Genomic DNA, 27,602 nt, shown 5'->3' with positions numbered 1-27,602 from the left:
GGGGAGTGTTTCTGACACTTAGATTTATTACCTTTTTCAAGCTCATAAACTTCTTCTTTAGTATGGCTACATGTTTTGAACACTTGAGGAATTCACTGTATTTCACACTCTTGTCTTCAACAGCTGCCCCCTCACTTCTCCTCCTGCTCCTCTTTTTTGCCTATGACCTCTGAAGCTCTGCTCCCTTTCGTTTCCATCCTGCTGTTTGGTGACTAAACCCAGACCCTTCTGGCTTTAATTACTCAGCTGCCCTTCTGCTGCCTGGTGATGTTGCTGCCAGGAGCTTTGCCCCAGGCCTTGGTGTGCTTTGTGCTCCCACTCTCATGTCCTAGTGATAAAACACCGCGGTGAGGTTCTCTTGTTTGTTGGAGGTTTGTCCTTTTCCTCCCCTCGGGAGTTTGCCTCTAATGAGAAACATGGATGGTGTCTCTGCCAGGAGTGAGACCAGGAGCCTGGCTGTGCCAGTGCTGAGGAGTGGCCTTCCTCTTCAGCTGCCTGCCAAGCTCCCATCCTGGCAGCTGCTGGAGCAGGACTGAGGCTGTTCCTTTCCTGAGGCATTGACCAGCGGGGCTCCTGCTGAGCCAGAGGAGGCCAAGGATGCTTGAAGATGGCTGAGGGGAGGAAGGGGCTCAGCTGCAGCCAGGAAATATCCACACCCTGTGTGCAGTAGCTGCTGCTTCTCTCAGTATTTTTTGAGTGGCTGAAACTTTGGGTAAGATGGATCAGATGAAAGTTCTGTGGATTTGGGAAGTGTTTCTGTAGATGAAGGGAGAAAGGATAGGATGGACTGGAGACTTAAAGGCAAAATACTTTTCCTGGTTTGTGTTTCCTGAAGGAGGTCTGGAGCTCAAAGACTGACTAAGGGGCTGATGTATTCTCTGTCTTTGGAGTTTTACAGCCAAGGAGCTGTCTGAGCTGGTGGCTAGGCTTCCTTTGCTGTGTTGGATTCCTGTTGCCAGGCCTTTCTTACATTAACTTGTCAGATCCCTTTTCAAGTTATGTACATTTCTGGCATCTCGAAGGTTTCCTGTGGAGATGAGTTCCCCCCTTGGGTTATGCAGTGTGTTGTGTTCATGTGAGAGCTCTCTCCTCCAAGGTAAATGCTGTCTTGTGCAGAAACATGCTGAATTACTTGCAAGTGTGACTCCACTGTAACTTTTTGTCCAGCATTAGTGAGATGGTGACATTTTAATCCTACCAATATGTGGAAGATGCATGACCAAGAGAGGTGATAAAGACTCACATTGCTATGGAGATGGGGTTGATCTTTTTAATATCATACTCAGATGTTTGTAAAGCCCCCTGTTTGATTTCTAGGTGGCTGTGGGAGGAGACAAGTCTGCAGTGCTGTCCAATGTCATTGAGGAGCTGGTGAGGTTCCGCTCCAAGGTCCGGCATTACGCGCTGGCTCTGCCCGAAGCAGCAGACGCTGTGCCAGTGGAGGGTGCAGCAGGAGCCCAGGGATCCAAACAGGAGCAGAAGGAAAAGAGGAAGCACTTAATGCAGGAGAGAAAGCCCCTCTTGGAGGCTTGTGACAGTCTGCGTGGAGACCTTGCTGCCTTTGGAATCCACATAAAGGTAGAAGACACTAACTCTCTTTGTGAGACTCTCAGTCACTTTTTAAGATAACACACATTTTTGTCCTTCATTCCCCTTCAGCAGCTTGTGTTGTGGTGCCCTGCTCCCTGTGTGACTGCAGTAGCAGGAGGTGGAAGTCAAGCCCTTGTTTGGCTATACTGCTGCCTTCTCTTCTGCTCCCCCTCAGCCTTGTGTTTCCATGCAAGCCACTCATAATATGAAAATCTCATAATGTTCAGAAATCCCTAAGTTGCCCAAGTTCAGTCCAGAAGGAAGGGTGTGAGTAATGTGTGCAGTCTTAAAAAAGATTGCAAAGGAACTGGAAAGTAAACCGAGATGACTTGTGAAAATAATACCTTCCTTCTATCTACCCCACATTCCCCACCAAAAATAAGTTTTCATGAGAAAGCCTTTTCCATCTCCAGCATTCCCATTTGTTCCTGAGCCACAGGAACTTTGCCTGATTTCTGTACCGCTCCTCTCTCTAAACTGCTTTCTACTTTTAGCCTACACCTAATGCCAGTGTTCTTTTCCATTATCTCAATGGCATCTCTGGCTTAGGAAAAGACCCTCTATGGCATTACTGCCTTCTCCTGCTTCCAAGGACCTGCATTACTTCCTAAGTGCTGCTTCTTCTAGTTCCTCCTGGCCATTGTCCTTCTTGCCTCTGTGAGGCAAGGGTCACTGTAGCTCCTTGAGTGCAGAATAATCCTCCACATTCTCTCCCTCCATCCAGTTTATACTGTTCATTTTTCCTTTCCTTGGGAACTGATGCTGGCAAGTCTGGTTCCATAGTTCTGCCACTGGAAGGATGGAAAGCACAGTGACATCAGGGAGTGACAGCACACATGGCTCCAGCTGCTGAGCATGAGGGCTGTCACTTGTCACCGCCTATGTTGGAGCACAGCATGCTCAGTGCTCTCCTCTCTTGGATGGCAACAAACGTGCTGGCAAAATCCGGGGTGAGGGCCAGAGCTGCAGCTGGGGAAGGAAAGGGAAGCTGCAACATCTCCTTCATTTAACTTGTTTGTAAATCCCCACCGCACTCACCTGCCAAGCACATTTGCAAATCCAAACAACTGTGCTGAGACAAAGTCTTGGAGAAGCAGCCTGCCTTTTCATCCATTGGGAAAATGCTGCTGCTCCACCTCCATCCTCTTACAGATCTGTTTTGGTTTGTTTTTAAGGAGATTTACGTTTGAAAACCCCACAAATGAGCCAGGATTCAAACCATTCCATTAATTAAAAAAAAATTTAATAACATGAAGCTCAGCATAATCTGTCCCAGACTAGATTGCTCCAGAAGACAAAGCACGAATGCACTTAGGAACACACACAGAGCAAGCATCCGAAGCTGAACTCCTGCTTTTTTTTTGCTGATACTGTGGAAGTATCTGAAGGTGTGTTGTGAAGTTAGCTTTCACCTTACTTTTCCAGATCCCAGAGTCCTGCAAGCTGAGTGATGCAGCTCTGCAATTCCTCACACAGGCTCACTAAAGCATGTGTGCAAGGAGACGCAGCCTACACAAAGCAGGGCTATCCCCACCCTCTTGCTCATCATGAGTCTGCCTGGCTGGCTCAGCTGATGCCAGAAATGCCGTGGTAAAACAGCACCTAACAGGGGTCCCGCTTGCCTAGTAATGCCTTGAGAAAGTTATGTGAATTTCTGATTTCTGCCCAGCCCCTCATTCCCACAAAATGTTTGAGCCTCACACTGTGCATGCATTAATGCCAACACACTGCCCTCTGTCATGTGAGGCTCAAGCAAGCCAGCAACTTCTGAAGCCCATGTGCAGGTGGAAAAGCAGCAGAAGAGATGAAGCAAACAAGCCACAGCTCCATCCAGTGCAGACTGGGAACGCCCCTGGTTGGAGGCAGGGCAGAGAGGGGGGGCTTGAATAAAGCTTAATTTTCTTAAAATCAGTTTTGTAGAAAGGGTACTTCCTCCTTCGGGTTCTAGCTTGTGATTTCCCTAGTCTGGTTTCTTCTGTCAGGTTGCTCATTGCAAAGGATGTTGGCTGAAGTTACATATCTTGCAACAGACTGATTAAAAAAATCCATGTTTCTTTTCTTGTCATTGTGGCATGCTTGGAAGCTATGGTACCAAGTGAAATGTATTTAGGTGTCAAAAAGTTTTCATTTTCATGTAAAAAAAAGATTCAACAATTCCAGCTGCTCTCATGAGACAGCACTCATGGAATGTTGTTGTGTGTCAATGCTCAGATTAACTTTTATTTTCAACCAGTGCAATCAAACATCTGGTTCTAAATAGAATGTTCAATTTAGCTGTAATATCACCTTTCAGCACTATGACAGTATCACATTACAGAGACTAAAATGAACAGGCTTCTGTCCTGAGTTCAGATCAGATGTGTTCAGCAATACATTCATATGTATTGAGTGTTTTTTCAGGAACATGAGCCATTGAGACTTGAAAATAGGATTGCATGAGTTGAGTGTAGCTCCTCATGTGAGAGGCTGCACTCCACTGCAGCATTCCACGCTTAAGAGGTGACATTTCTACTCTGTATTTCTTCCCTCCAAATTAGGAAAAATTGTCTAGTTTTGTTCTGAGCATTTTTAGTAGCAGTGGCATTCCTGTGAGATTGTATTGCCACCTCTTTTGCTCAGCTGGATGAATAGCTTTGCTGAGTGAATCTTGGTTAAAAAACCTGTGATCCAGTTGGGCTGGACTGACCTGCTTACTTTCTCTTACAGGACAGAGCTGCTGTTTCAACCTGGGAAATTGTGGAAGGAGGGCAGACAGAGAAGCAGACTGAGAAAAAAAGTTGATCCTTCATCCTTGGACTTGTTTTTTATCTCAGCTACTTCAGCAACTGTTGTAAATACTAATTCTTTCAAAATAAAATCTGTTGAACAGAATGGCTAAAAAGGATAGCATGTAATTTGAGCAAAACTGTTGGCACTAGTACTTGGTAAATAAATACAGGCCTTGCAGCACAGGTGGTGGAAGCATCCACAATGCAAGGCAGCACAGGAGCAGCTGAGCTGATTTAACACCATGAGGCATGGGTCTGTTCTGCTGCAGGAACTGCCCCAGCCCAAAGGCTCTGCCATCTGCCCTCACCTCGTGCTGCTGACCTGACACAGAGTTTAAACATTGTGAAGGCAGAGGCCAGAACTTAGGCCTGTCTTTAGGATGAAAACACTAAAATTTTATGCCTTTGGTCTGACAGTTCTGTCCTCTCAGACATAGAAAGGGGGGATACTTTTAACCTCAAAGTATTTTCTTACTGCAGTGGTGCTGCTTTGATCCTGTAAAACCTTTACCTGTAATGTGATGGTATCCAGTTACCTGTAAGGCTTGGTACTTTTGTTTGCTTTTGCACAGAATGCAAGGGGCCTTCTGTAGCACTGGGAGTGTAGCACTCTCAGGATCTCTCCAGAATTGGGAAGATAAAATTAAGATGTATATGTATTAGAATATATATTAGTATAAAGTATATTTATTTTTTACCTGTTCAGTTACCTTTTTGCTGGCCATGGCTGCTGTGGCTGTGGGCAGAGCCTCTCTTACACCTGAGGTGAGCTGTGTTCTAGGGCCTGTGTTGATACAGGGCTGGTACTTACCTGGTACCTGCACTTTCTTTAAATCAATTTACAAAAAACATAAGAACCAAGAACATGGGTTCATCTACATGGCACTTGTGTGTTTTCAAAGTGTCTTCAAAAGGATAAAGGCTTTCTTTTATACTGTTGAGAAAGGAAAAAGGGCTACACATTTCATTCTCCATTATCTGTACTTCCAGAGAAGAGTGGGGTGTCTCTTCATTCAGCCCTGGGGCAGAGGTGCCTATTTGACACAGCTGGTATTGTACATTTGCTCGTGGCAGTTTTGTTCTAGCAAAACAGAGTGAATGGTGAGCAGCAGCTCAGCTGCTGTGGGAAATGGGATCAGCACACACCAAACAAAGTCCAGTCAATTTGCTATTATTTTTATTTCCTACCAAAAGAAACTGCTACATTTCCAGAATGTTTAAAAATTGTAACAATTCATATACATTAGTGAATAACGGAGTTACAACTTCTGTGTTTTAAAACCAACAGGGCAAGTTGAAATCTGTACTGAGCTCTGTTAATTGATTGACTTCACCTACTCATCATTTAGATTATAATACCACTGATGTTCTAGTTAAAAGAAAAAAATCACTTATTTTAAAGGCAGTAGCTGTTTTAAAATCAGTTTTAACTTTCTGATTTAATTTAAAAGTAGTCAGGTTTCTCAAATACACTTAAGGGGAGGATTAATAGCTTACGTTTCCCCAAAGACACAGTTTACAAAACTGCTTAAATTAAACACTAAAACCTCATTTCTTAAGAGTAGTCTGTGAACCCTCATAGAGCAACACAAGCAAACACTTAAAAACCTATTTTAAAAATAGGTAACTGGTTTAAAAAGAAAAAAATGCATCAGGCTGAGGTAGTAGTCACAGTGCATCCATAAATACCAACTCCTAAGGGCTGAAGGGAAATACTTGGAGTAGCCTTTCCAATTCTGGGTGCTTTCGGCAGGCAGCTATTGCAAGGAATGAGAACAGTGTGACTGGTCTGAGACACCACATTGCAGCTGAGAGCATTGCTGAGCAGGAACATCCCCTGCAGGAACCAGATGCATTATGTGCTTGTTCCAGAGCTTTAACGAGCAGCAACTCTTGGAGCTGGAGTGGAGGGTCAAGGGCAGCAGCCATTTAAATTTACTTTGCATGAACTTGCCTCCCTCTCCAATCAGGTTCAATCTCTACAAGCTTTGACTAAATCTCCAAAACTTTAAGGAATGGTCCTGTGCAAAATCCCACAGAAGTTCTGCTTAACACCTAATGCTTGCCTGCTCTGCCAGTGTGCCAGATCAGTGTGGCCCTGACAGTGTCTGTCTTGTCCTGCAAACATAAGTAAAAGCCTCTATGCTTTTTGCTCTAAAAACTTCTGCTTTTTGTAGTGCTAAGGACTGCACCTGAAGCTCAAACACTGACCACCCTGTTTCTGCTCCTGCCTTTGACTTGCAGCACACTGTGCTGTGAAGGTACAGATACAAACCCTGGGGTCCTTTTGTTCCTCAAGGTGTGTTCCTGCTGGCTCATTGCTGTCACCTACAGATCTGTGTGCTGGGCTGCTCTGAGCTCTACCTCAGCAGGCAGCTGCAGTTTTAGAAGCACTTCACTGTTCCATGATCACTGAGGGCTGAACCAGTTCTGCTGGGTGCCACCGAGTTTCGTGCCCCACCTTGTACCTCTCCAAATGACAATTTCACAGGTTCATTATATTGAGTCAAGATAAAGAAACAGAAATTTATTTCTTTTCCAGGTAAGCCTAATTACTGTTTAAAGAATTTTACTGCCATGATACCTATAGCATATCTTTATTCTGCCAAGGGAGAACCTTAAAAAAAAAATAACAAGACATTGCAGGAAGGGATGCCTTGTCTAAATGAATGCTGCCTCTAGGACCAGGAATGGGAAAAGGCAACTAATTACATTCAAAATCTACAGCAACTCTCATGCATTCCCTTTCCAAAGAGGCTTACTTTTTGCTTCTTACTCTACTAGCATGGCAAAAAATGAAGTGCAATAGCTAATTCTAGACAGAGGGTCTAAGAATGACAAGTGACAACCTTGGTGAAATCCAAGAAATTCAGTTGAGCTGGTGGAAGAATTTTATCTAAGTATCAAGTGCATTTTTTTTTTTTTTTGCTGTTCACACTTTAGTTATTGCTCAATAACTATCAAAAAGAACAGAGGAATACTTTCAGTTTAGTTTTATTATATTATAACAGATCTGCAACTACAGCTTATTTCAGCCAAAACATTTTTGTATTCCAAACTCTTAAAAAATATCTACATTAATCATATTTTTTCTATTCTTAAAAATAAAAAAATCTACCTAACATACCAATGCTGCTATAGCACTTGAAAGGGTGCATTATGTAAATTCTACGGTACATGTAATTACTCTTGCAGTCATTGTTCTTTTCTTCTTTGCTGCTTTGGCTTCAGGTTTCAAAAAGTTTGTTAAAAGCTGTTCCAACTTCTGAAACCATGTCAGAGGCTGTCATTGAACGTCCAAATTTCTGAAAGGCTTGCTGGTTAGACTGCCTTGTGAGAGAGCAAGCTCCAAATGCAGCCACTAGAAAGGGATTTTGACTGAAAGGAAAGAAACCAACAAACAACATTATAAAGAGAATCCCAACACTTCTGTGCAATCTGTGAGGTGGTGGACATCATCTTTACACCCATAAATGTTAGCATTGCCAGGAAGGCCTCTTAAGCAAACATGTTCTCACTCTTGCACTGCAGAGCATCTCTGTCTGAATATTTTTAATCAAATACTTCCTTACCCATGGCACAGCATGTGACTGAGTGAGAAACACCACCATGGCCAACAGGCTTAAAAAGTGGGGAAGGTGTTCTATGTCTAGTTTCACTGATGTGAAGCTTCATGCTGTCCTTCAGAGGAAGACTGAAGGCTCACCAGACAGCCTTTCAACCCCTTTCCATTCTCTTGGTAACTCCATTTAGTTTTTATCTTGCAGGGATGGGGGAAGGTCATGGGGATGCACACAAGAGATGAGTGTAGACTGCTCCAGGGCCTTCATTAGATCAGCCTGAAAGGGGTACAGTGGCAAGTGAAGACCACAACACAAGCTAAAGGCATTACTGCTGTGATGCCTCCTACACACTTATGAACTGCCCAAGAGTGTGCCCAGACCCAGACCTGCAATGCTGAACCTCCCCCAGAGAAGCCAGCACAGTCCAGAGCCACCTCCACCTTTCACCTTCACCAAAACTGAAATCTTTTCACAGGCTGGGCCATGGGAGTCACTTCTGCTGCCTTAAAACAGAAAACAACTGCAGAACAGTTCAGCAGCCAGTGCAGTGCTTCAGGTCTGGAAGATCAGAAACCTCACAAAGCCCAGCTTCAGCTGAGCATTGCAGCCTGGAACACACTGAAGACCTCCTGACTCCTCTGCCAAGTGAGAATTTTGTGAAGGATTCCAATGTAAAACACAGACAAAGCAGGACATGACTTTACAATTAGGTGCTACATAAGCAAAATTTCCATGTACTCATCAAGGTGCAGGAGCATTTAAGGCACCTTGAGAGTTAATCCTGGAAGCCCATAGAAGAAACAAGAGCTGTGTACAGGCCCCTGGGCTCAAGGCAGCTAAAACACCAAACACATCAGCATTCTCAAGTGAGGAATCCTGCCTACTGTGCCACTAGCACCACTGAAAGCCAGCACAGTCTCAGTGCTTGAAAACCTCTCTGCACAGACCCAGGCACAAGCTGGAACTGGTTGGACTGCCTGCAGTGCAGTCTCCAAGAGGATGCCCTGACTCACTGAACCCAAAAAGCTCCTCCTTTCCTGCAACACATGAGGTAGGCAGGATTGGTACAGCAGGTGTCTGTGAAGGGTCACCTTAACACCACTGCAGGACACACAATGCACTGCTGATGCCAATTACACTTTTCCTTCATCTATAAAATAAAGGAGTTTCTGAGCAAGCTGTTTAGAAAAGCCACAGGAGCTCAAGTCAGGAGAGCCTGGAAAACACATGCTGTGTTTGCTAATCTCTCCAACAATTTAATACTGCTGTGCTGTACCCCATGCAAAAATGAAGTCACTCTTTTAATGACTTAAAACAGAATTCCTCCTTTAGTGGCAGCTGCAAATTCAGATACTCAGAATGACAAAGGAAACCAAGATTGTATATGTTAGACTTCAGAATTTTGAAGCCTGAGGCACCTTGTGCAGTGCCCTTGTGGTAACACAAACACAGCCTGGATACCTCCCAGGGATATCTGATACTGTGCACATGCAGCATCCCAAAGATTACAGGTCTGCACTCCTCAAGCTTCCATAGCCCCTGACTTACTGAGAAGAGGGACTGTAACTCCCTGACTGCTAACATTCCTTTCAACTTTATTTAAAGCTGATGCTTGCACAGAAAGACTCCATGACTATCTGAACCAGCTACTTCACAGGAACTGACATCGTTTAACTAAAAAGCCAAAAGCCATCTGCATGGCTGTTTTATGTACAACCAGAGTGGACTGCCATTTGGCCTTAAAAGATTTACTCTCTTTGAAATTGTATTTTATTTGCAAGTTTCAACATACCTGCCCCCCTGAATTACATAGCCACAATGCAGGAGGATTCACTAAAATAAAACAAGCAAAGCCAAACAACATGTCTTTTGAATTACAGAGATGTTATTGTCAATGACTACCACTTATTTATCCTTTCTTTCTGCCTACATTCAAATGTTTTGAAAACACAAACCTCATACATAAATGTCCTTATGAACAGATCCAGAGGCTCTTCTTCTGCCCCAGACCTGGGAGATATTAGATTACTGAAGGGCTTGTCTTAGTAAAATTATTACTGTTATGTAGACTGTTCTAGAACACCCTTTAAAAGTACATGGATACTTTCTCACCAAAATCTCCAATTTCATTTGGAAATTCATATAATAGCAGGTCTGCAACAGTTGCCATAGGTGAACACAGACTGACAGCAATTAAGTTATTAATTAATATTCATACCCATTTGTTTTTTCAGCTCCAGCAACAAATGCCCAGTGTGCCAAGACTCCAAGAGAACCAGAAAGGAGGTCCCCCTGCCCACCACATCTCCGGCTGCTCCCTTCGTGGCTGCACACAAGAACTGTGAACACAAACCAAAACCAGTCAGGTGCTTTTATCCCTCTGCTTCCAGGACAGCTCTGCAGCTGCCAGGGTTACCTTCTGAGGCACACAGCAACTAACAGGTGGGACTTAACACCAACTTAACACAGGCAGCAGAATACACTGAAATACACTGTTCTTAAAAAAAATGAACATTAACATTAAAAAAATACTTTTCTCATTACCTTTTAATCCTTTGCACACAACATTGCACAATGTGCACACTTTTTCCACGTCACTCAGCCTGCACAGGTGAATTTAGTTATTCATGTAGCATCATGAGCCATCACCCCAAACTGACCAGGTCCTTCCACAAAGCCATTGCACAAACATAACTCTTCAGGGTCTCTGACCTTCAGAGTTTGCCAGTGTAAACCAACGTGTTTACAAAAAACAAATGCAAAACAGAACTAAAATCTCAAATGTTCTACTGTATCCACCACGATAATATTTTATGAAACAGCCCTTTCCTTAAGCTTTGTAAAAAGGACATGCAAGACAGATTTATTTTTGTTCTGCCAATCGACAGTGTCCTCACCATCCATGTATGTTTCTGTCAGCAGCGTCACTGTGGATAGGCTGTGTCAGGATATCAGATGTTACATTTCTATTTTCAATACACAAAGGACCTTGATCAAACTGATATCTTTTTGTAGCTTTAACTATGAGGCACACACAAATGGTTTCACTACATTTAACTCTTTTGTTCTCCATTCTCAACAAGCCCAAGCAGGAAGCCTGAAGGACATATAAGGCACATTAAAAAAAACCAGCATCAATTCTGCTACCCTTCTCCAAGCTCTCGTGTGGGAATGTACCTACCCTTAGCTTTTTTCTTGCTTGGCTCTGAAAAATAAAACAAAAACCCAGGAGAAATTTATTTTCCTCTCCTAGGAGGATGGAAGAGCTGGCACAATCATGACTGGCCAAGTGTGATCCTTAGCATCTCCAGTCAGCTACTGCAGGATTCAGGACTGTGCATACAACTCCTTGTGTGCTGCTGAGCATGCCAAATATCCCACAAAGGATAAAGCAAGAGCAGGCATTGCTTGGACAACAGCTCTTACCTCAAGCCTGGACTTGGATTCCCCAAAGAGTATAAACACAGCAGCCCAGGTGTTTTAGAGGGAGTACTGCCATATTTTTAACATTTGAAAAAAACTTTCTTTTTGAAGCTAATGGAAAAAATGTGCACAGAACTGAAGAACTTGCAGATACATCTTTCTAACTAGCAAATGGTAAAAAACTACATAGTGCCAATAAATCCCTTCCAGTTTGTTATGTGCAACAGCAAAGAATTGTACTTCAGTTCCATTTCCTAGTGATCCTTCCAGCAGTAACTGTGGGGCTCACAGGGCCAGGCAGTTTGCGTGTTTGCTGCCACTGAGAGGGCAAAGATTCATCAGTCACCAGGAGCACAGCACACACCACTGCAGCCCTGCCAGCAGTTCATTTTCCCAATCACTCTTCTGCCCTTCCCCCTCCCCCTCTCAAATTAAGATTCTGGATGTGTTTCTCAGTGAGCAGTAGCTAATGTCAAATTTCACAAGTGTAATGCCCTTCTGAGTTAGCTATCTGAAGAAGGTATGCCCTTTTAGGTGGAGTGATTTATTCTTATTTTAAATACAGTGCTTTGGAGAAATTACCTCTAATTCTACTACTTTGAAGATGCTATCTCACAGGATTTTCACTTTGAGGGCTTGAACTCCTGGCAGGAGGCAGGATGGAAATCCTCTGTTCAAAAGCTTTGGGGCCTTCTGACTGACAGCTGAGCTCAAGCCCCTGCTTATTAGCTGTATGTCACCATCTGCCACTATTCTGTAGCCCCACAACCTTCCAGTCATTTTTGCACTGTACAGGAAAGCAAGATCTCAAACTAGGCCAATTATAATACTCTGCTTAAAAAAAAAAAAAAAAAAAAAGAAGTGGTCTTTTGTTTGTGGTTTTAAAAAGTAAGTCTCAAATATGTGCAGACTACCTCACAGGCAACAATAAAAGCAGACCTTTGTACTCTGCACACAGATGCTGGAAAACAAATCCTTGGAATACCTTCAAAGAACCAGAACTAGAGGAAATTCACTTGAATGAGGAGGGAGATATAACACAATTCTTGTGCAGAGGCTCGGCTGATCAAAGAACACCTCAATATAAAAGGATGATGAACATGATGACAGGCAATGGGAAAAGGATTTAAAAACACTTCTGAATTACAGCCATTATTAAGAGCTTTTAAAATCCAAGAAGGAGTCCCACAGTGGCATCAAGACAAACTGCTACACTCCCAAATCAACATGGGATACTTTTCTCACTCTTCTCCTAGAACAGCAATACAGAACTGCTGTCTTCACTCTGCCAGTGCAACATCCATCCCCCAGTGCATGTCTGAGCCTGCTGTGAGGACAGCTCCAGCAGCTCCTTCAGGACCATGGGGGAGATGCCTTTAGGTTGCACTGAGCAGTCACAACCAGTGGCAGTGTTACAAGGCCTTGGGTAGCTGGGCATGGCTGAAAAGTCAGCTGTGATGCCAAGAAGGTGGGCAGCTCTGTCCCCTGGAAATGTGCACGACACTCTGTTTATGTGGGGATGAAGCTGGGTGTGATGTGTTGTATCATGTACATCAGCAAACACAGAAAACATGGTTCTTGGAAGAGCTGAGGAGACCCAGATGACTGCATGTGGGGCAACAAGGAAACCACAAAGAAATCACCACTGTGTCAATTCTGAAAGGGCAGCAGCCAGGGCCACTTAAGGTCAATTAGTTTGACACCAGTCTGGGTCAAAACAATGGAGAGGTTCAGTTATAGCTGCACTGACAGAAACCACAATTATTGCTGGTCAAGCTGGCTGTTACAGCAGGGTGTCCAGTTCTGTCTTCTAACAGGTCTGAGCAACCAAATCTGATGTCATGATTTCTCAGGTTAATGAATCAAAGAAAACCCACCTGAGTATAAGTAGCAGACAGATTTTTAATGAAAACTGATTTGTACCAAGTAACTCTCAGGGGGAAAAAAATCACCCTAGCATTTATCTATGCAGCACACATATACTATCAGGAGAAAAGGCTAGATGAAATAAAAATGTCATCACTGAAGAAATGCCTGCAAGGAGATCTGCTAGAGTCAGAACAGCCACAGTCCTATTCAACAGTTTCAACACAGTCTCAGCAAGTAAACATCACATAAATACTGCCAGACCTTTAGGCAGCAAATACAACACGTCCCTCACATATAATCACAGGGATTTCTTGTGTACTCAAATCCATGGAAATGATTTGTACTGAAATGAGTGCAACAGAAACAAAAAACTGAAGGCTGTCATACTGACAGAATATTATAAAGCAAAATTCAGGAGTTTTAGGCTTCAAACAATTCAAAACTCTGGCCCAGACTTTCTGGGTAACCATGGCCAAGTCATTTAATAGGTGTGTGTTTAAGATATCTTCAAGAAGTGCTGAAAAGGGAGTGATGATAAGATACACATTGTTTGTGAAAGCATTCACACCATGGTGTCACACCTAGCTGGATCATTGCCAAGTTTTAAGCTGAAAGAACTCTCAGCCCAAATTTTGCTGCTGCCAAAACCCCAGAATTACCTATTTATGGGTATTGTATGCTTAATTAAAAAAACAAAACACAACAGTCTGTTATATAATTGAAAACAGCTGTCCCGAATAGCAGCTCCATTTACAATGCCAGCTCCTAAATACATCACAGTTAGAAAACCAAAATTTTTCTAACTACCAAAGATAGTGTGTGTCTGCTTGTTCCTGATTCACCATGTTCACCCAGTAGTGAAATAAATAAATGAATCTCTGGGGTGGTTTTACTTTTGCATTTAGACCATGGCATGTGAAATATGGGATAGTTTAGGTGTTCTGATGATGGTCAAGAAGGCTGAAGAGCCTATGTGAAACATCACATTTATTGAGATGGCAGATTACTGAAAGACTGGAGATTTAAATTTAACTCCTGAATCTCAGATGTCCTGAACAAATTCCTTGCACTTGTTTTCTTCTTACAGAGGAGGAGTATTACACTCACCCTAATGTGGTCAGGAACCCATGCAAGAAACATGACTATTCTAACTTCTGATACAACCCAACTGGATCAATCACCTAACAGCCACCCCACACAACAAACACACTCCAGTTTAATTAAAAGGTTTAAGATTTCCATTTTCTATGCAAATAATGTAGCTACCAAGGATCATTTTGCCCAATCAATGCAAGATTTAGACCAACATCAGATTTTTAGTAAAACCTCTTACCAATATACATCTCTGACCTAGCATGTATCTATACTAGTAATACATTTATCTTTTTCCTTTTGCAAGTTAGTTCACAAAAGCAAATAGCTGGAGATCACGGATTCCCAAGAACATGTCCCAGAGTGCATACAGACAGGGAAACCAAGTTTAATGACTCTGGCTAGAGAAACAACTCAACTGATGTGGAAAATGTAAGTTGGCTTTTATATAAAGGGTGCTTATACTTTTTTATTCCCTAATCACACTTTTAAAACTTAGGTAAGTCCTTGAGTGCAATAGAGCAGTCAATTTCAGTTGAGAATGACCCAAGTTTTCCATGAGTTCTGTTGGACAGGCAGAGGAGCCAGGTGAGCAGTGCCAGGAGAAGCTGGCTGGGCTGCACTGCCAGAGGCAGCACAGGGGCACCAGGACAGGCACCAGCACCTCCCCATTCTGCTCATTCTGCACAAGCAGCACTGCAGACCAAGGTGCTGCCTCTCAGTTACAAATCCCTCAGCTGTAAATCTAGGTGAGATTTGCTCAGCAGCTGTGAGGGAGCCAGGCAGTGACAAGCTTCATTTCCAGCTGTGTGGGGAGATGAATGCCTGGAATTAGAAGCACCACTTGGGGACTTTGGCAAAAGTTGGCTTTTTAGCCCTTAGCCAGTACTCAGTATTCTGCCTCACGTGCTTCCTTGCTTCTTTTGACCATAAAGCTGCACCTGAGCAACTGAAGTTAAACCAAATTTGGCTACTGGTTCCAGGTAGAAGTAGTCCCAGGTAGTAGCAGGATGGTTCCCAGAAAGCCTGCCTTTTGGAAGGGAGGAGGGTCAAATACAGAAAAACTCACTGTAATGTTTAAAAGCCAAAATCCAAATACTCTAATTCAAGGACCTAACCAAATTTTAAACATGTTAGGAACTAAGGCTGGTATAACCACACTTTATTATTGACCAGTTCTCCAAAGAATAATAAAAAGATAACCTTAGAGAGCTGTGCCATAGTGAATAAAAGCTGACTTACCTTTTACCCATAGGCTGAGTACTCATTCCTACCCTGGTCAGTGATGGCACTGATATCACCTACCAAGAGCATGGTGAAACTCATCTTTGTAGAGCAGGGAATCAACAACTGTAGACCAAGCTATAATGTGAAATTGCAAAAGGAAAGAGAAAAAGAGTATATAAAACTTAATTTAAAATCTGGGTGATTACGTTTACAGGCCAGTTGGCAGCTCACTACTGAAATGGAGACAAATTTTAGAAAAACCTCCTTTGTACGGGAGGGCTGCTACTGATTTCACAGAGGCCAGTATGTGACTCTGAGGCCATCTAGTCTGATCTGTGAAAACAAACTTTAGAGGTCTCCAGATACTTCAAAGTTTGTGAACCTAGCAAAGTTTCAGGTATGTGGATGTACTAGTTCATTTGTCTAAATCTTACTTTGAATTTATTAAACTTCAGCTTCCAATCAGAATTTACTGAGCCTCTCTGTGTAGATTACAAAGCTTGTTGTTGAGAGTAATTCTTCAGCAATACCTGCCACCAAATTACCTGGTAACCCTTTCTGTCTTCAGGTGGCAGAAGTAAACTGTCTACAGCATTTCCTACAGACTCATGAATAAAACTACTCTGAACACAACCATTACAATCACTCTAAGCTATAAAGCACTCATAAACCCAGTCTTTCCTACTGCAAAATGTGGCATCTTCAAAAAGCCTTCCTTCCTCAACAACTCAGCATAAAAAACTAAAGTTACACAGTTAAGTCTGCAATTCCTCAATTTCTGGTTTTCCTGGAGAGCACTGAGACTTACTTTTCTCTCTCTTATTTTTTTTTTTTTTTTTTCTCCTGGAAAGCACACATGCGGTATTTTCCCAAAGGAGAAAGTTTAAAAGTAATATATGCAAACTACAGTGTCAGTATGCTGAACACAGGAGGTCAAACAGGAAAAGCCTAACAGGCAGGGCTTAAGCACTACAAATAGATGGTGACATGACAAATAAAAGGCAAGAGGAGTACACAGATCTTTTCATAATGTTTGATTGTGCTCAGAGGACACTGGCCCATTCCAATAACCTTGGATTTTTTGTAGTCTTAGCTGAAAAAAATGACATCAGATCAAAAGAAGAGACAGATGAAAAACAAGAGCAAGAAAACCTGAAGAATTCGAGGTCAGTGACAGGACAACATATTCCATGTTTGGCACAGAGCACACGGTAGAATCTCCTTTCTCAATGTAATTTTGCATTTGAGAAGCTTTTAAAAAAATGACCAGCAGATCCGACCCAAGAACAAGGAAGGTGAAGTCTGTAGTTTCTGCAAAATTCTCAAGAACCTTCTTCAAAGTCATGCAAACTCTAAAAACAGTTCTTGTAACAGACATTACAACCTGCTTTCTTAGCTCAGCAATGCTGCCTGTAATGTCTGTAATCCAACAAAGCACCAGTGATAGCACCAAGGTAAGAACAAGAAAGCAGCCTACAGCAGGACATCAATCAACTGCTATAAAGCCACAGAACTGTTTTTATTTCAAAACCAAAAGTCATTTCACTAGTAGAAGAAAATATCACAACACATCAGAGACAAATAACAAGGTGGGGGAAAAATATAACCAATGAAAAACCCCAAAAGCACACAAGACATACATGAACTTGTGCCACATATGAACATTCAAAATTGAAACTGGAAAGAGCTTCACTTGTTTCCTGTTTTTTTCTTTTTAAATCCTGCATGACAAGAGATTTTACACCTGTCCTGTCTCTCCAGCAGGTGTGGGGATACACTTATCTCGAGAGTAACAGTTCAAAAGGAGAACAGACATATAGATAAATATACTAGATAATGTACTCCATCTACAGTGCTCACCCAGTCTTCCCAATGTTCATTTAAAAAGCAACAATCCTGTATAAAAAGAATATTTTTGACATAAAAGCAGAGGAAGAAGACAACTACAATGCTCTAAAGCTCTCTAGCTGGCACAGACTGGAATCAAGTCCAGCCGAGTTCATCCTCCCTTAAGCCTGGCCTGACTGTCCACGGTTACAAATCAAGTCTGCTGCAGGTGCAAATATGACAAAAATTCTTCCTGTGGGGAAAGCTGAGTTTTTTGTGAGGAAGTACATCTAGCTTTCCCACACAGATGTAACCATATTGCTTCCAGGTCCCACTTGTTGCACAGTCTGCTACAGTATCTGCCCTAACAGGGTATGTGAAGGTGGCTCTGTACAAACCAGTTGTCACACTACATCTGCTTTCCTGTTATAAAAGATTCCGTGGCTCCCAGTAATGAAAAACTGACTATATATACAAAACAGTTCTGAAGCAGCATAAACATTTATCAGAGATTAGCATTTCAAGTAATTAAAAGCAGAGCTGCTGCTTGTTATGTATGTGAAATAAGACCATGTAGGCAAAATGTGACGAAGGCACTCATGAATTAATTTTATACTGATCACAGCACATGATCAGTATAAAAAGCATCAGACAAGCAGCTAATTTTATTAAATATACTTTAAACTATATTGGTATGAGACTGTTGTAATGACAATCTAGAATTAATTTTTAATTTGTCAGGGCTGCTGTGAAGTCATATGAAGTACATGATGGACAGGATCAAGGAACTGAGCCTTAAGACATCTTCATTTCTCACACACACTGACACATCCTGAACTAACAGTATGATTTTGTATCAATTTAGCAATGACAGATGCACTTCTATAAACCATCTCAGCAAAGAACTATCAAAAAGTCCACAAAGATTAAATAATTAATTTCTCAATACCCATGTAATGTAAAACATAACATCTATAAATGCAAAATAAAATCAGCAACTTTTTTCAGCAAATAAATTTAGTTGCACTCTTAAAATATTAATTTACACAAATCATCTAAAGGTGATCAGCAAAGACAGCAATCCCTCTAATCTTCAGGGCAATACTGCCAATTGCTATACACTCTACTGGACTCTGACTGAAAGCAAACAGAACAGAACAATCACATTGCTGAAAGCAGAAGCTTCACTTACCCTTCTCTCCATCTGAAATAAGATCTCTTTCTCCCTTTTGCACAACTGTCAAATTCCCCATGGCTTGGCTGAGTCTTAGCACACATCCATGATGATCACTACTGTCTACGGGGTCTCTAAGCTACAACACAAGAATTCCATACACAGTATATATTTTGCTACTAGAACAACATATTCTAACACATGCTAGTTACATATGCATGGGGGAAAAAAAGCAACATCAGTCTTTCTGTACCCATTGCAATGTTAAAAAATGCATGAGAATGGGTCTTTAAAAAACAGCTCAGTTTAAGAATATGCATTGCTGTGACAATCATCCCATGAAATAATAACCCAGCAAGTGTTTCTCTCACATACAAGAAACAGCATGTAATATTTAAGCCAGTAATAAGTTACTTGTTTTCAAGGACAAAAAGACTAAATACATAAATACCCAAAAGGCAAGCAGCTCACCATGGCCTCATACAGTCTACTGAACTCCATGTAGTTTGGAGTAAGAATAGCTCGCTGGTAGCCTTGGATAAGAGAAGGCTGCTGGGAAATGAGCCACAGTCCATCCTGTAACACACAGTAAGAACATTTACTGAACAGATTCTTAAATGCTAAACCACGGATGGAAATAAAGAAAATACTTACTGCATCAATAATGATAGGAATTCCTTTCATTTTCGATTTCTCTATAATACCCTGCAAAAAATACAGATACTTTTAAGATGCTTGTTAATTTATATTTTATAAGATCTAAACCAAATTCATACAATAAATCTGACCATGAAAGTTGTTTTTACAAAGTGATAGAAAAAGATCTGTTATATTCTGCAAACTAATGTAAAACATTTTCATATCAGCAGGTAATTTTACAGTCACAATGTTTTCTCCCTGGTTTAAGTGTCCACAGAGCTGGTATGTGTATTGGGTACTCATGGCAAGGTTTTGGGAGGGGGCAGAGGGGCCACAGGGCTTCTCCAAGAAGTTGCTGGAAGTTTCCCTTATGTCCAACAGAGCCAATGCCAGCCAGCTCCAGGACAGTCCTGCCACTGGCCAAGCCAAGCCCATCATTGACAGTGATGGGATCATAGACTTAAAACCAGGATAAAGTTACTGTGCTGAATCAACTGCAGCCAGAGAAGAGAGGAGTGAGAATATGTGAAAGCTACAGCCCTGCAGACATGTGAAGGAGGAAGAGAAAGTATTCCAGGCTTTGGAGCAAATTCCCCTGCAGCCTGTGGTGCAGTTCATGGTGAGGCAGCTGTGCCCCTGCAGCCCATCGAAATCCACAGGGGAGCAGAGCAGGTGGATGCCCAGAGGAGGCTGTGACCCCATGGAAAGCATGCACTGGAACAGGCCCCTGGTAGGACCGGTGGCCCCATGGAGAGAGTGGAGCAGTCTGTCCCAAAGGACTGCACCCCAGGGGAAGGACCCATGTTGGAGCAGCTTGTGAAGAACTGCAGTCCATGGGAAATCTGCTGGAGAAGCTTGTGGAGGACTGTCTCTTGTCAGAGTGAGCCCATGGTGGAACAGGGGAAGAATGTGGAGTCCTGCTCCTAAGGAGGAAAGAGCAGCAGAGACAATATGTGATGAACTGACCAGAGTATCCATTTCCCAACCACCTGCACCATTAACAGCAGGGAAATGAACAATTTTGGAGTTAAAATAAGCTTGGAAAGAAGGGAGGGGTGGAGGGAAGGTGTTTTATCACCTTCAGCTTTAAGGTGGTTTTATTTCTCATTATCCTACTCTGATTTCACTTGTCATAAAACTCGATTTCCCCAAGTTGAGTCTGTTGCAATACTTCAATATAACAGTAACTGGTGAATCATCTCTCCTGTCCTTATCTTAAACCCACGAGGAGTCTTTTGTTGTATTTTCTCTCCCCTGTCCAGCTGAGCAGGGGAGTGACAGAGAAGCTTTGATGGCACCCGGCATTCAGCCAGGGTGGACCCACCACAATAAGCAACCCAAACAAACAAGCAATCTCACCCACTCTGCTTGCTGCAGGAGGCATGTAATGCCAACACAAATTATACACACTAAACATACATCTTAAATTAAAATAAAACCATAAAAATCCCAGGGAGTACTGCCTTGATAGAAATCTACCAATAACTATAATAACTAACTTCAGTTGCTTTGCTGCTGACAGCCCCACTGCAGTATTAGTTTATGTACAAACAAACATGTGAGACAAGCAGCATATATGACGTCATTTCACCTGTGGGTCTGGAGGTTTTATGCTTTGAAAGCAAAACCAAGGTAGCCCAGACAACAGATCATTTGTAAAAGTGTTCTTTTCAGCACTGAGCAGACTGTCTGCCCTTGTTCTCCCTCCTAACCCAGCAGCAGCAATGACTGATCCTCAGGCTTTCTAATGAACAGTGGCCAACAGTCAAGTTTTCTTCAGTGTTGGTTATTACCAACTCATCTTTGAAGCTGGAGGGTTTATCTTTTTCCTGTATAAGATAATAGAGCATGGTATCCATCCAGAAGTTTAATTAATTTTGAATGTTATTAAGCTCTTCAGATTAGCTATCATACAGCACTGAGCTTCACAGGTTAGCAAGACATGATATAAGGAATAAGGAAGCAAATTTAAATTAATATTCAGGGTACTGAACATCTCTCATTTCTTGTAAAGTGGTTAAAATAAACACCACCCACCTTAGTCTCTGCAAATTATTACATATGACATACACATATCCTCACAAACACTACTACCTGATTCTGATTTTTCCAATACCAAGGGAAAGTATTTCCCTTCTATTTTCTTTGCAGGGCACTGTCTGCAGTTTGGAAGCATGAGACTGCTCCAAGCCTGAGGACTTGTCCCCACACACAGCTGTGGCCACAGCAGAAGCTACTGGTGAACAGAAACCTTTCCAACACAGGCCTGCACACCTTGGGCTGTGTGTCAGACTGCCAGCTGCCCACCTCCCTTGGGATCCCTAGGGAACACCACAGAGTCCTCCCTTATACTCAGCTACTTGAACAATTTTGAACTAATGGCAAGTTTTACACAACTCACACGGTTCAGCTACTGCTAAATTAGTCAAATTTACTGGTAAGTATACTTAACAGCTGTGTGAGGATGGAGTGTCAAAACATACCTACAATTAACTGTGACATTGTGAAAACCAGAGTGCCTTACTATCAAAGCTTTCAAGAAATGCATATGAGAGTAATTTCTTAATTCATTCATGTTAATCTTCACAGATGTGCACAGCTCAGTTTTCCTTCACAGAAGCTGCCCTGCTTTGCCCCTGCTGTGTTAAGTTCATTAACAATTATGTTTAACTTGGCTCACTTTGTAACAATAAAACAAGGCTGTGAATCTAGCAAACAGATTTTGTGTTTGCTGTTTGTATTTTCCTTGTATAAATGCATGTTATAGATCCAACAGCCCAATTATTTTTGAATGACACTAAGCTATTCTGATTGGATATCAGAGGGCACTGAGACCCAGACCTCAGCAAGATCATCCTTCCCCAATCTTTGAAGGTACAAGTACCTTTTGCTGCAACCTGGTTTTCTAACTGGTTATAATTAGAATATTTTAGTACATTAGCAGCTTCACCAAACTCCTTCAGTACACTTAAAATGCTTACTGCTCCACTTCCCACTAATATGAATCACCAGTTTATTCTAGTATGTCAACCTCAATAAGCGAGTCTTTCATGACACTTGATGTTCTTAAACTAAAAAAGATTTCCACAGCAGAGTCAGTAAGGAAGTCTGAAGGAAGACACAGATCTCAGGAGTCCTTATCCTTCCAAACTGTTCTCTTAAATGCATTACAAGCAATCTAGGGAAGGAATTTTGCCAAAATTCTGTTCCCAAAGAAGCTGAAGTTTGGCAGTAGCTGTTATTGCTTGGCCCTTTTTCATGTTTCCTCATAATTGTCATCTTGGATACAGCAATGTCTTGCTCTCTCCTAAATAAGCAATCCTTAAGATCCATAGTATACCAAGAGAATGTATGTATAAGACAAAAAAAAAAAAAAAAAAAAAAGGAAGTTACAGAGCATGACAGTGTATCTACAGCTAAATAGCATCTGGAAGGCCAGATCACTGGTACACTTCAGAGAAATAAGATATTTTTTTCCTAGTCATGTTTTGAGTTCCTACCCCTCTAGCACATCCTCCACAATCCTGAAACATCTGACCTCCACTCTAAAGAGAAATTTCACCTTGCTAAGTAAAACCACTGGGCAAGCAACTTTTATTGTGTACCAAGTCTCTGAGGTGACAGTTTCTAATCTAATATACTCAATGATCTTTGCTTGTTCTTCCTCTCCTGATAAAACAATCAATCAGGGGATACAAAGTTGTTTGTATTATTCAGAAAGCTCATTTTTATTTAAAAAATGCAAAAGAAAGGAAGAAAGGACGAAAGGACAAAAGCCCCTATCCCAATAATTTTCCTTTCCTCTTCTTTCCTTAAACCCAGAAAGAAACTGCTGGGAGATAGACAAAAAGCCTCACAGAGGAAGTTTTGGGGAGGGAAGGGGTGATTTCAAAACTGTAATAAACCAGTAGAGATCAGGGAACCCCCCTAAGACAGCCACACGTTTGAAGGATGCCACATTCACAGGAGAACCTCTGTTTCCTACTGATTGTGGACAGGATCACTGGAGAGCAGCTCATCCCATGCAGCTCAGACACCTCATTTAGGGTGGGATGCATAGCCATCAGACATCCATGTGTCTCCTCAGCTACCACAGGGGGTGCAGAGACACTTCACTGTTTTAGTTTTAGACACCAACAATTAGGTGAGATGAAGCCGACTTTTAAGCACTCTATTTCTGCAAATACCATATTTAATAAAAAAACCCCAAAAAACAACAAACCCTTAAATATTGGCATTAAGAGGAGTTTATGGCAATAATGGCAACATCCTCTATGCAGAGTATTAGCAAAAAATCGATTTTCACCTGAATTTGTACCTCAGTATTTGGCATGGACATTTTTTGGTTAATACCTGTAGATATAGAAGAACCTTCACTGTTAATTAATACAGCTCAGGCTAACTCTGCTTTTACACCAAAACCTCTTTAACAGTTCCTGGTAGAATTCTATGAATGCGCAGAAAACATCTGTCCAGTTTTATCCAATGTAACATTTCTATAGGAAAGGATTTAGAAGAAAACATTGACAATTAAAAATATTAAGAAATGTCACCAAGACAAAAGCTGAAACCAAAACACCATTGACAAGTGAACAGCAACACATACAGATATCAATGATAAGCTCAAGACATCATCCCTTCTCTTTAAACAGCATTTTGAATATTAAGGATTTGAAGATTCTAGCTCCAGTGAACAAACTTTCTGTGCACAGAATGAATTATACTATACAGTGGTGGTTCAGCTGGGAGCAAGGCAGGAGAACTTCCTTCAGTTGGTGCCTAAGCCCTCAAGGACATCCAAAACTGAAGCACTGGACTCACAAGGCAATCTTGGCATGAGTCAGAAAGCAGAGGGCACAATGATGAGAAGAGGAGGATGCCGCACTGTTGTCACCCAACCTTATGACCTACAGCCACACTGTGTAATTACGATATCAAAGACTGAAATTTGGATTCTTCCTCTGCAATTCACAGTCACGGCCAAAACTCAGTCTCTTACCTTTCACATTGACACTCTTAATAATGGGGTTTGGGCAATCTCTTGCAAGAGATATTCTCCTTTGTATCAGCTCGCTAAATACTTGGCAGTGCTCTGAGACAGTGATTCAACATTTGTGTGAGAAAAGAGGTGTCAACCCCCTCTCACTAAAATCAGTGATGATTAACTGTATTGCAAGACTGCAGTACTCATGCTAGAACAAATCTGTAGCAGGACTTTCCTCTCCTAATAACAAGACCAAATCTGAAGCTTCTCTCCTCATTAAGCCAAAGAGGAAATTACCTGGGATTCACACATCCCACGAAGATGCTCTATGGGACAAACACTCTCACAGTTATTATCATTTGTTAGCAGCACCAAATCCTTGACATTTTGAATTGCCCAAAATAGTATTTCAGTCATTGCAGGTTTTGGTGGTGGTGGTTGAGAGGAAGAAAGCCAGAGAGGGTAAAATTAACCTGAATCTACTCCTACTCTACTCTTGAAATACACTATTTCCTGAAAAAAACCTTTTCTTTGACTCATTATTCAGGACTTCTACACAAACAGCCTACTCAGTAAGCACTGAAAAAGAACTTGTGTCTCAGTAGAAACCATTGGTCTATCTGAGGAAAGGTAATTCTTTACAGTAATTTCAAAAAATTTAAAAAGTAAGGATGAAAAATTAATGTGTTTTCATTATTTTTTATTATCATGGAGGCTATTCCCCTAAAGGCAATGCATTAATTGTAGTAGAAATCTGTTTCCTGTCCCAGCTTTCACATGGGAATTTTAAAACAGATTCCCAAACCCAAATTCCAAACTTTAAAAGAAACCCAAAAGACAAAGGTGAAACACAAAATAAACAAAACCACCAAAACAAAACCAAAACACACCAACCAGCACACTTCCCCTAAACAACCTGAAACACAAAACCCCCAACACATGGATACCTGTACAACACACACACAAATGCAGAATTATTCAGGCAGGAAAGGACTGCAGGAGGGAGAAGCCTGAAGGAACAAATGGACAGGATACTGCTGAAAGAGGGCACAGTAATGCAGAAAAGCAAGATGTGATTTAACCATTTGGTAGCCTGCAGCTGTGCTGTGAAACACAAAATTCACCTGCACTGCAGTCATATGGACATCCAGGACTCCTGCACTCTTCCACAAGTACTATGGAAAAGGGAATGGGGCTGAGATGAGCCACTGGCTGCAAGGAACAGCCACGTGGGGAACATGTAAGGGAGGAATAAATTGCTATGGAGCTCCTGAGTTCAGGCAAAGGATTCCTTACCAGCCACCCTGAGGCCCCAGGGGCAGAGCACAGCGCTGCTCTCTCAGCCCGTGCCCACAGGCTCTTGGAAAGAAACTCTGCACTCTGGGCTGCTGCACCCAAATCCACGAGCCAGCAGGAACACCCATCCTATTTATGCTGCCCACATGTAACAGCATAAAAGCTGCTTCTCCACAGACCCACAGAAAAGACAATTATGCAGGTTTGCCACACCTAAGTCAGATATACTTTTCAGCTTTTTTTAATTAGATACGGATTAGCAGAAGAATGCCTGCAGTGACTTTTAATATATTAATATTTTTATCACTACTTATGTTCTTCCTCATGAGCTAGTTCAGCTTTCAGACAGAAAACTTTGGCATTTGGTGTTTACAAAGGGAAGAATCAGGAAATTAGAGCCAGTCATTTAATTATAAGATTGAATTTTAATGAAATGAACAGAAAACCAGACTAGCAGAATATATAAAGCAACATCTATCCCAAAACAGTAATTAATTTTCACACTGCCATCTCTCTACCTAGCAAAGAAAAGATTGCTTTACCTGACATCAGCAAAACCACTGCATTTCCTCAGTCCCTTCAAGAGTCATGTCTTGACCCACTCTTGGAAAAAGTCTTACTCATGTTCTCAAAAAGAAATTCAAGCCTTAATGTGCCATAATAATGGACAGTATTGACCAAAATGACATCCAAACACTTTAGGAAGCAGCGCCTTCAGCCCACTGAAAGTCCACTCCACTGCAACCTGCAAATGCTGAGTATGTAATGACACACTCTGGTTTGGTAAAGACATGCAAATGTGCATAACCTGGCACTGGGAGTGGCAGTCCCTCTCACAAAGAACCCTCTCCTGAAAGCTAGGATCAGAAACTGCTGTTGAAACACCACCTAAAATTGCTTATATTTTCTGCATGGATGCCGCTCTCATCCAGCAATCCTGAATCCATGATTTTGTCTGAAACAGGGAGATAAAAGAAAAAAGAGTCAAATTTTTCCTGTAAATGCTGCAGCTCTAAGCATTTCCACACACCCTCCTCCCCAAGGTGACCGGGAGGAACAAATAAGTTCCACCCCAACACGCTGCAAATCGATTCCTACAAATAGGCACTGAAAGCCCTGGGAAGCATTTCTGCCTTGCTTGCTTCAAGTCTGGATAAATGCAGAGTTAGCAGGGACTCAGCTGCAATAGAGGTCAGGATGCAGCTCTCTGGTGGAGATGCCTGGAAAATGGCCTTGGCAAGCAGGAATTTGTAATCTTGCACAGCTAGAAGTAGGCAAATAGCCCAGGCACAGGCTGTGCTTGAGGCTACAGCCCTAGCTGGCAGGGGGGAGAAGCTTGCCTTAATATATTCTATTTGATACAAGAAGTTAGAAAAACATTAAGAATGGAGCTCTACTGTTTGAGATTCTTCCCATTAGAGCAATATTTTCACAGATTTCAAAACTGGTTTTAGGCTTTTACTGACTCGCTGATTAAAATGTGCAGTTGTCTCTTAAATGTGCTTTTATTAATTCCTACAAACTGATCCAAGGACTCATCTCCCTTTCAAAACTCAGCAAAGACAATTAAAATCTCTCTTTATGCACAAGATACATATATATATATATAACCTTATCACCTTTAATTAGCCTAATTGCCTGAGTTTTACTTTATGTATTTCTGTATGCATACCTGTCACTAATTCCTTAATCCTCCACTAAGCCCTCAAACATCATGCAAGGAATGACCACCACTTGTGAATGAAAAGTCACCTAATAGAGATGAACATCCCAGCTCTGGAACAAATAGGTTCTTCCTCTCATGGTTTATGCTCCATTCAATTTAAGTTGGTCTTTTGTCTTTAACTGTAGTACCACATGCTAGGGCCTGTTTTCCAAAACAGATTTTCAGGTGCACAGCAAAATGCTTCACTTAAGCCAGGCAGAGTGTGATAAGGACTCTAATTTAGAGTACCCCTCTACACCATCAGGCTCATTAAGTGTTTTGGGAGATGTTAGAAGCTGTTACAAATAACAAAGCTGAAAGCACTGTAGATGACAGCTAATCAAAACTGTTCTATTTCACATAAAAAAAAAGATGAAAATTATTCATTTGTAGATTCCTTCTTTGAATTCAAATTAGATCACTTGCCTTGAGCATGGAAGAAAAC

The 27,602-nt window shown here is 41.8% G+C and overlaps 2 protein-coding genes across 10 annotated transcripts in view; one reads left to right on the top strand and one right to left on the bottom strand.

Annotated features, from left to right (window-relative positions):
• The window catches only part of CARS2 (cysteinyl-tRNA synthetase 2, mitochondrial), a 35,307-nt gene extending 30,803 nt beyond the window's left edge, over positions 1 to 4,504 (top strand). Inside the window, exons 14-15 of the mRNA XM_064709115.1 lie at positions 1,318 to 1,578; positions 4,297 to 4,504. Coding sequence (XP_064565185.1) covers positions 1,318 to 1,578; positions 4,297 to 4,371 — 336 coding nt within the window. The 3' untranslated portion in view covers positions 4,372 to 4,504. The remainder of the gene's footprint in view (positions 1 to 1,317; positions 1,579 to 4,296) is intronic.
• A 1,009-nt stretch (positions 4,505 to 5,513) lies between these two features.
• The window catches only part of NAXD (NAD(P)HX dehydratase), a 54,441-nt gene continuing 32,352 nt past the window's right edge, over positions 5,514 to 27,602 (bottom strand). For 8 of the 9 annotated variants that reach the window (XM_064709070.1, XM_064709091.1, XM_064709051.1 and 5 more), the window contains 5 exons: positions 19,188 to 19,238; positions 19,005 to 19,109; positions 18,552 to 18,672; positions 10,140 to 10,260; positions 5,514 to 7,736 (listed from right to left, as the gene is read on the bottom strand). In XM_064709070.1, the coding sequence (XP_064565140.1) occupies positions 7,586 to 7,736; positions 10,140 to 10,260; positions 18,552 to 18,672; positions 19,005 to 19,109; positions 19,188 to 19,238 (549 nt within the window). In that variant the 3' untranslated portion in view covers positions 5,514 to 7,585. Of the gene's footprint in view, positions 7,737 to 10,139; positions 10,261 to 15,547; positions 15,668 to 18,551; positions 18,673 to 19,004; positions 19,110 to 19,187; positions 19,239 to 27,602 lie in introns of all 9 variants that reach the window. The other variant, XR_010439635.1, reaches the window with a different exon arrangement.

This window comes from Zonotrichia leucophrys, chromosome 1 (genome assembly GCF_028769735.1).
Source record: "Zonotrichia leucophrys gambelii isolate GWCS_2022_RI chromosome 1, RI_Zleu_2.0, whole genome shotgun sequence".
Classification (NCBI taxonomy): Eukaryota; Metazoa; Chordata; class Aves; order Passeriformes; family Passerellidae; genus Zonotrichia; species Zonotrichia leucophrys.
The sequence above is the reverse complement of the archived record's forward strand: the minus strand, read 5'-3'. Positions and strand labels throughout refer to the sequence as shown.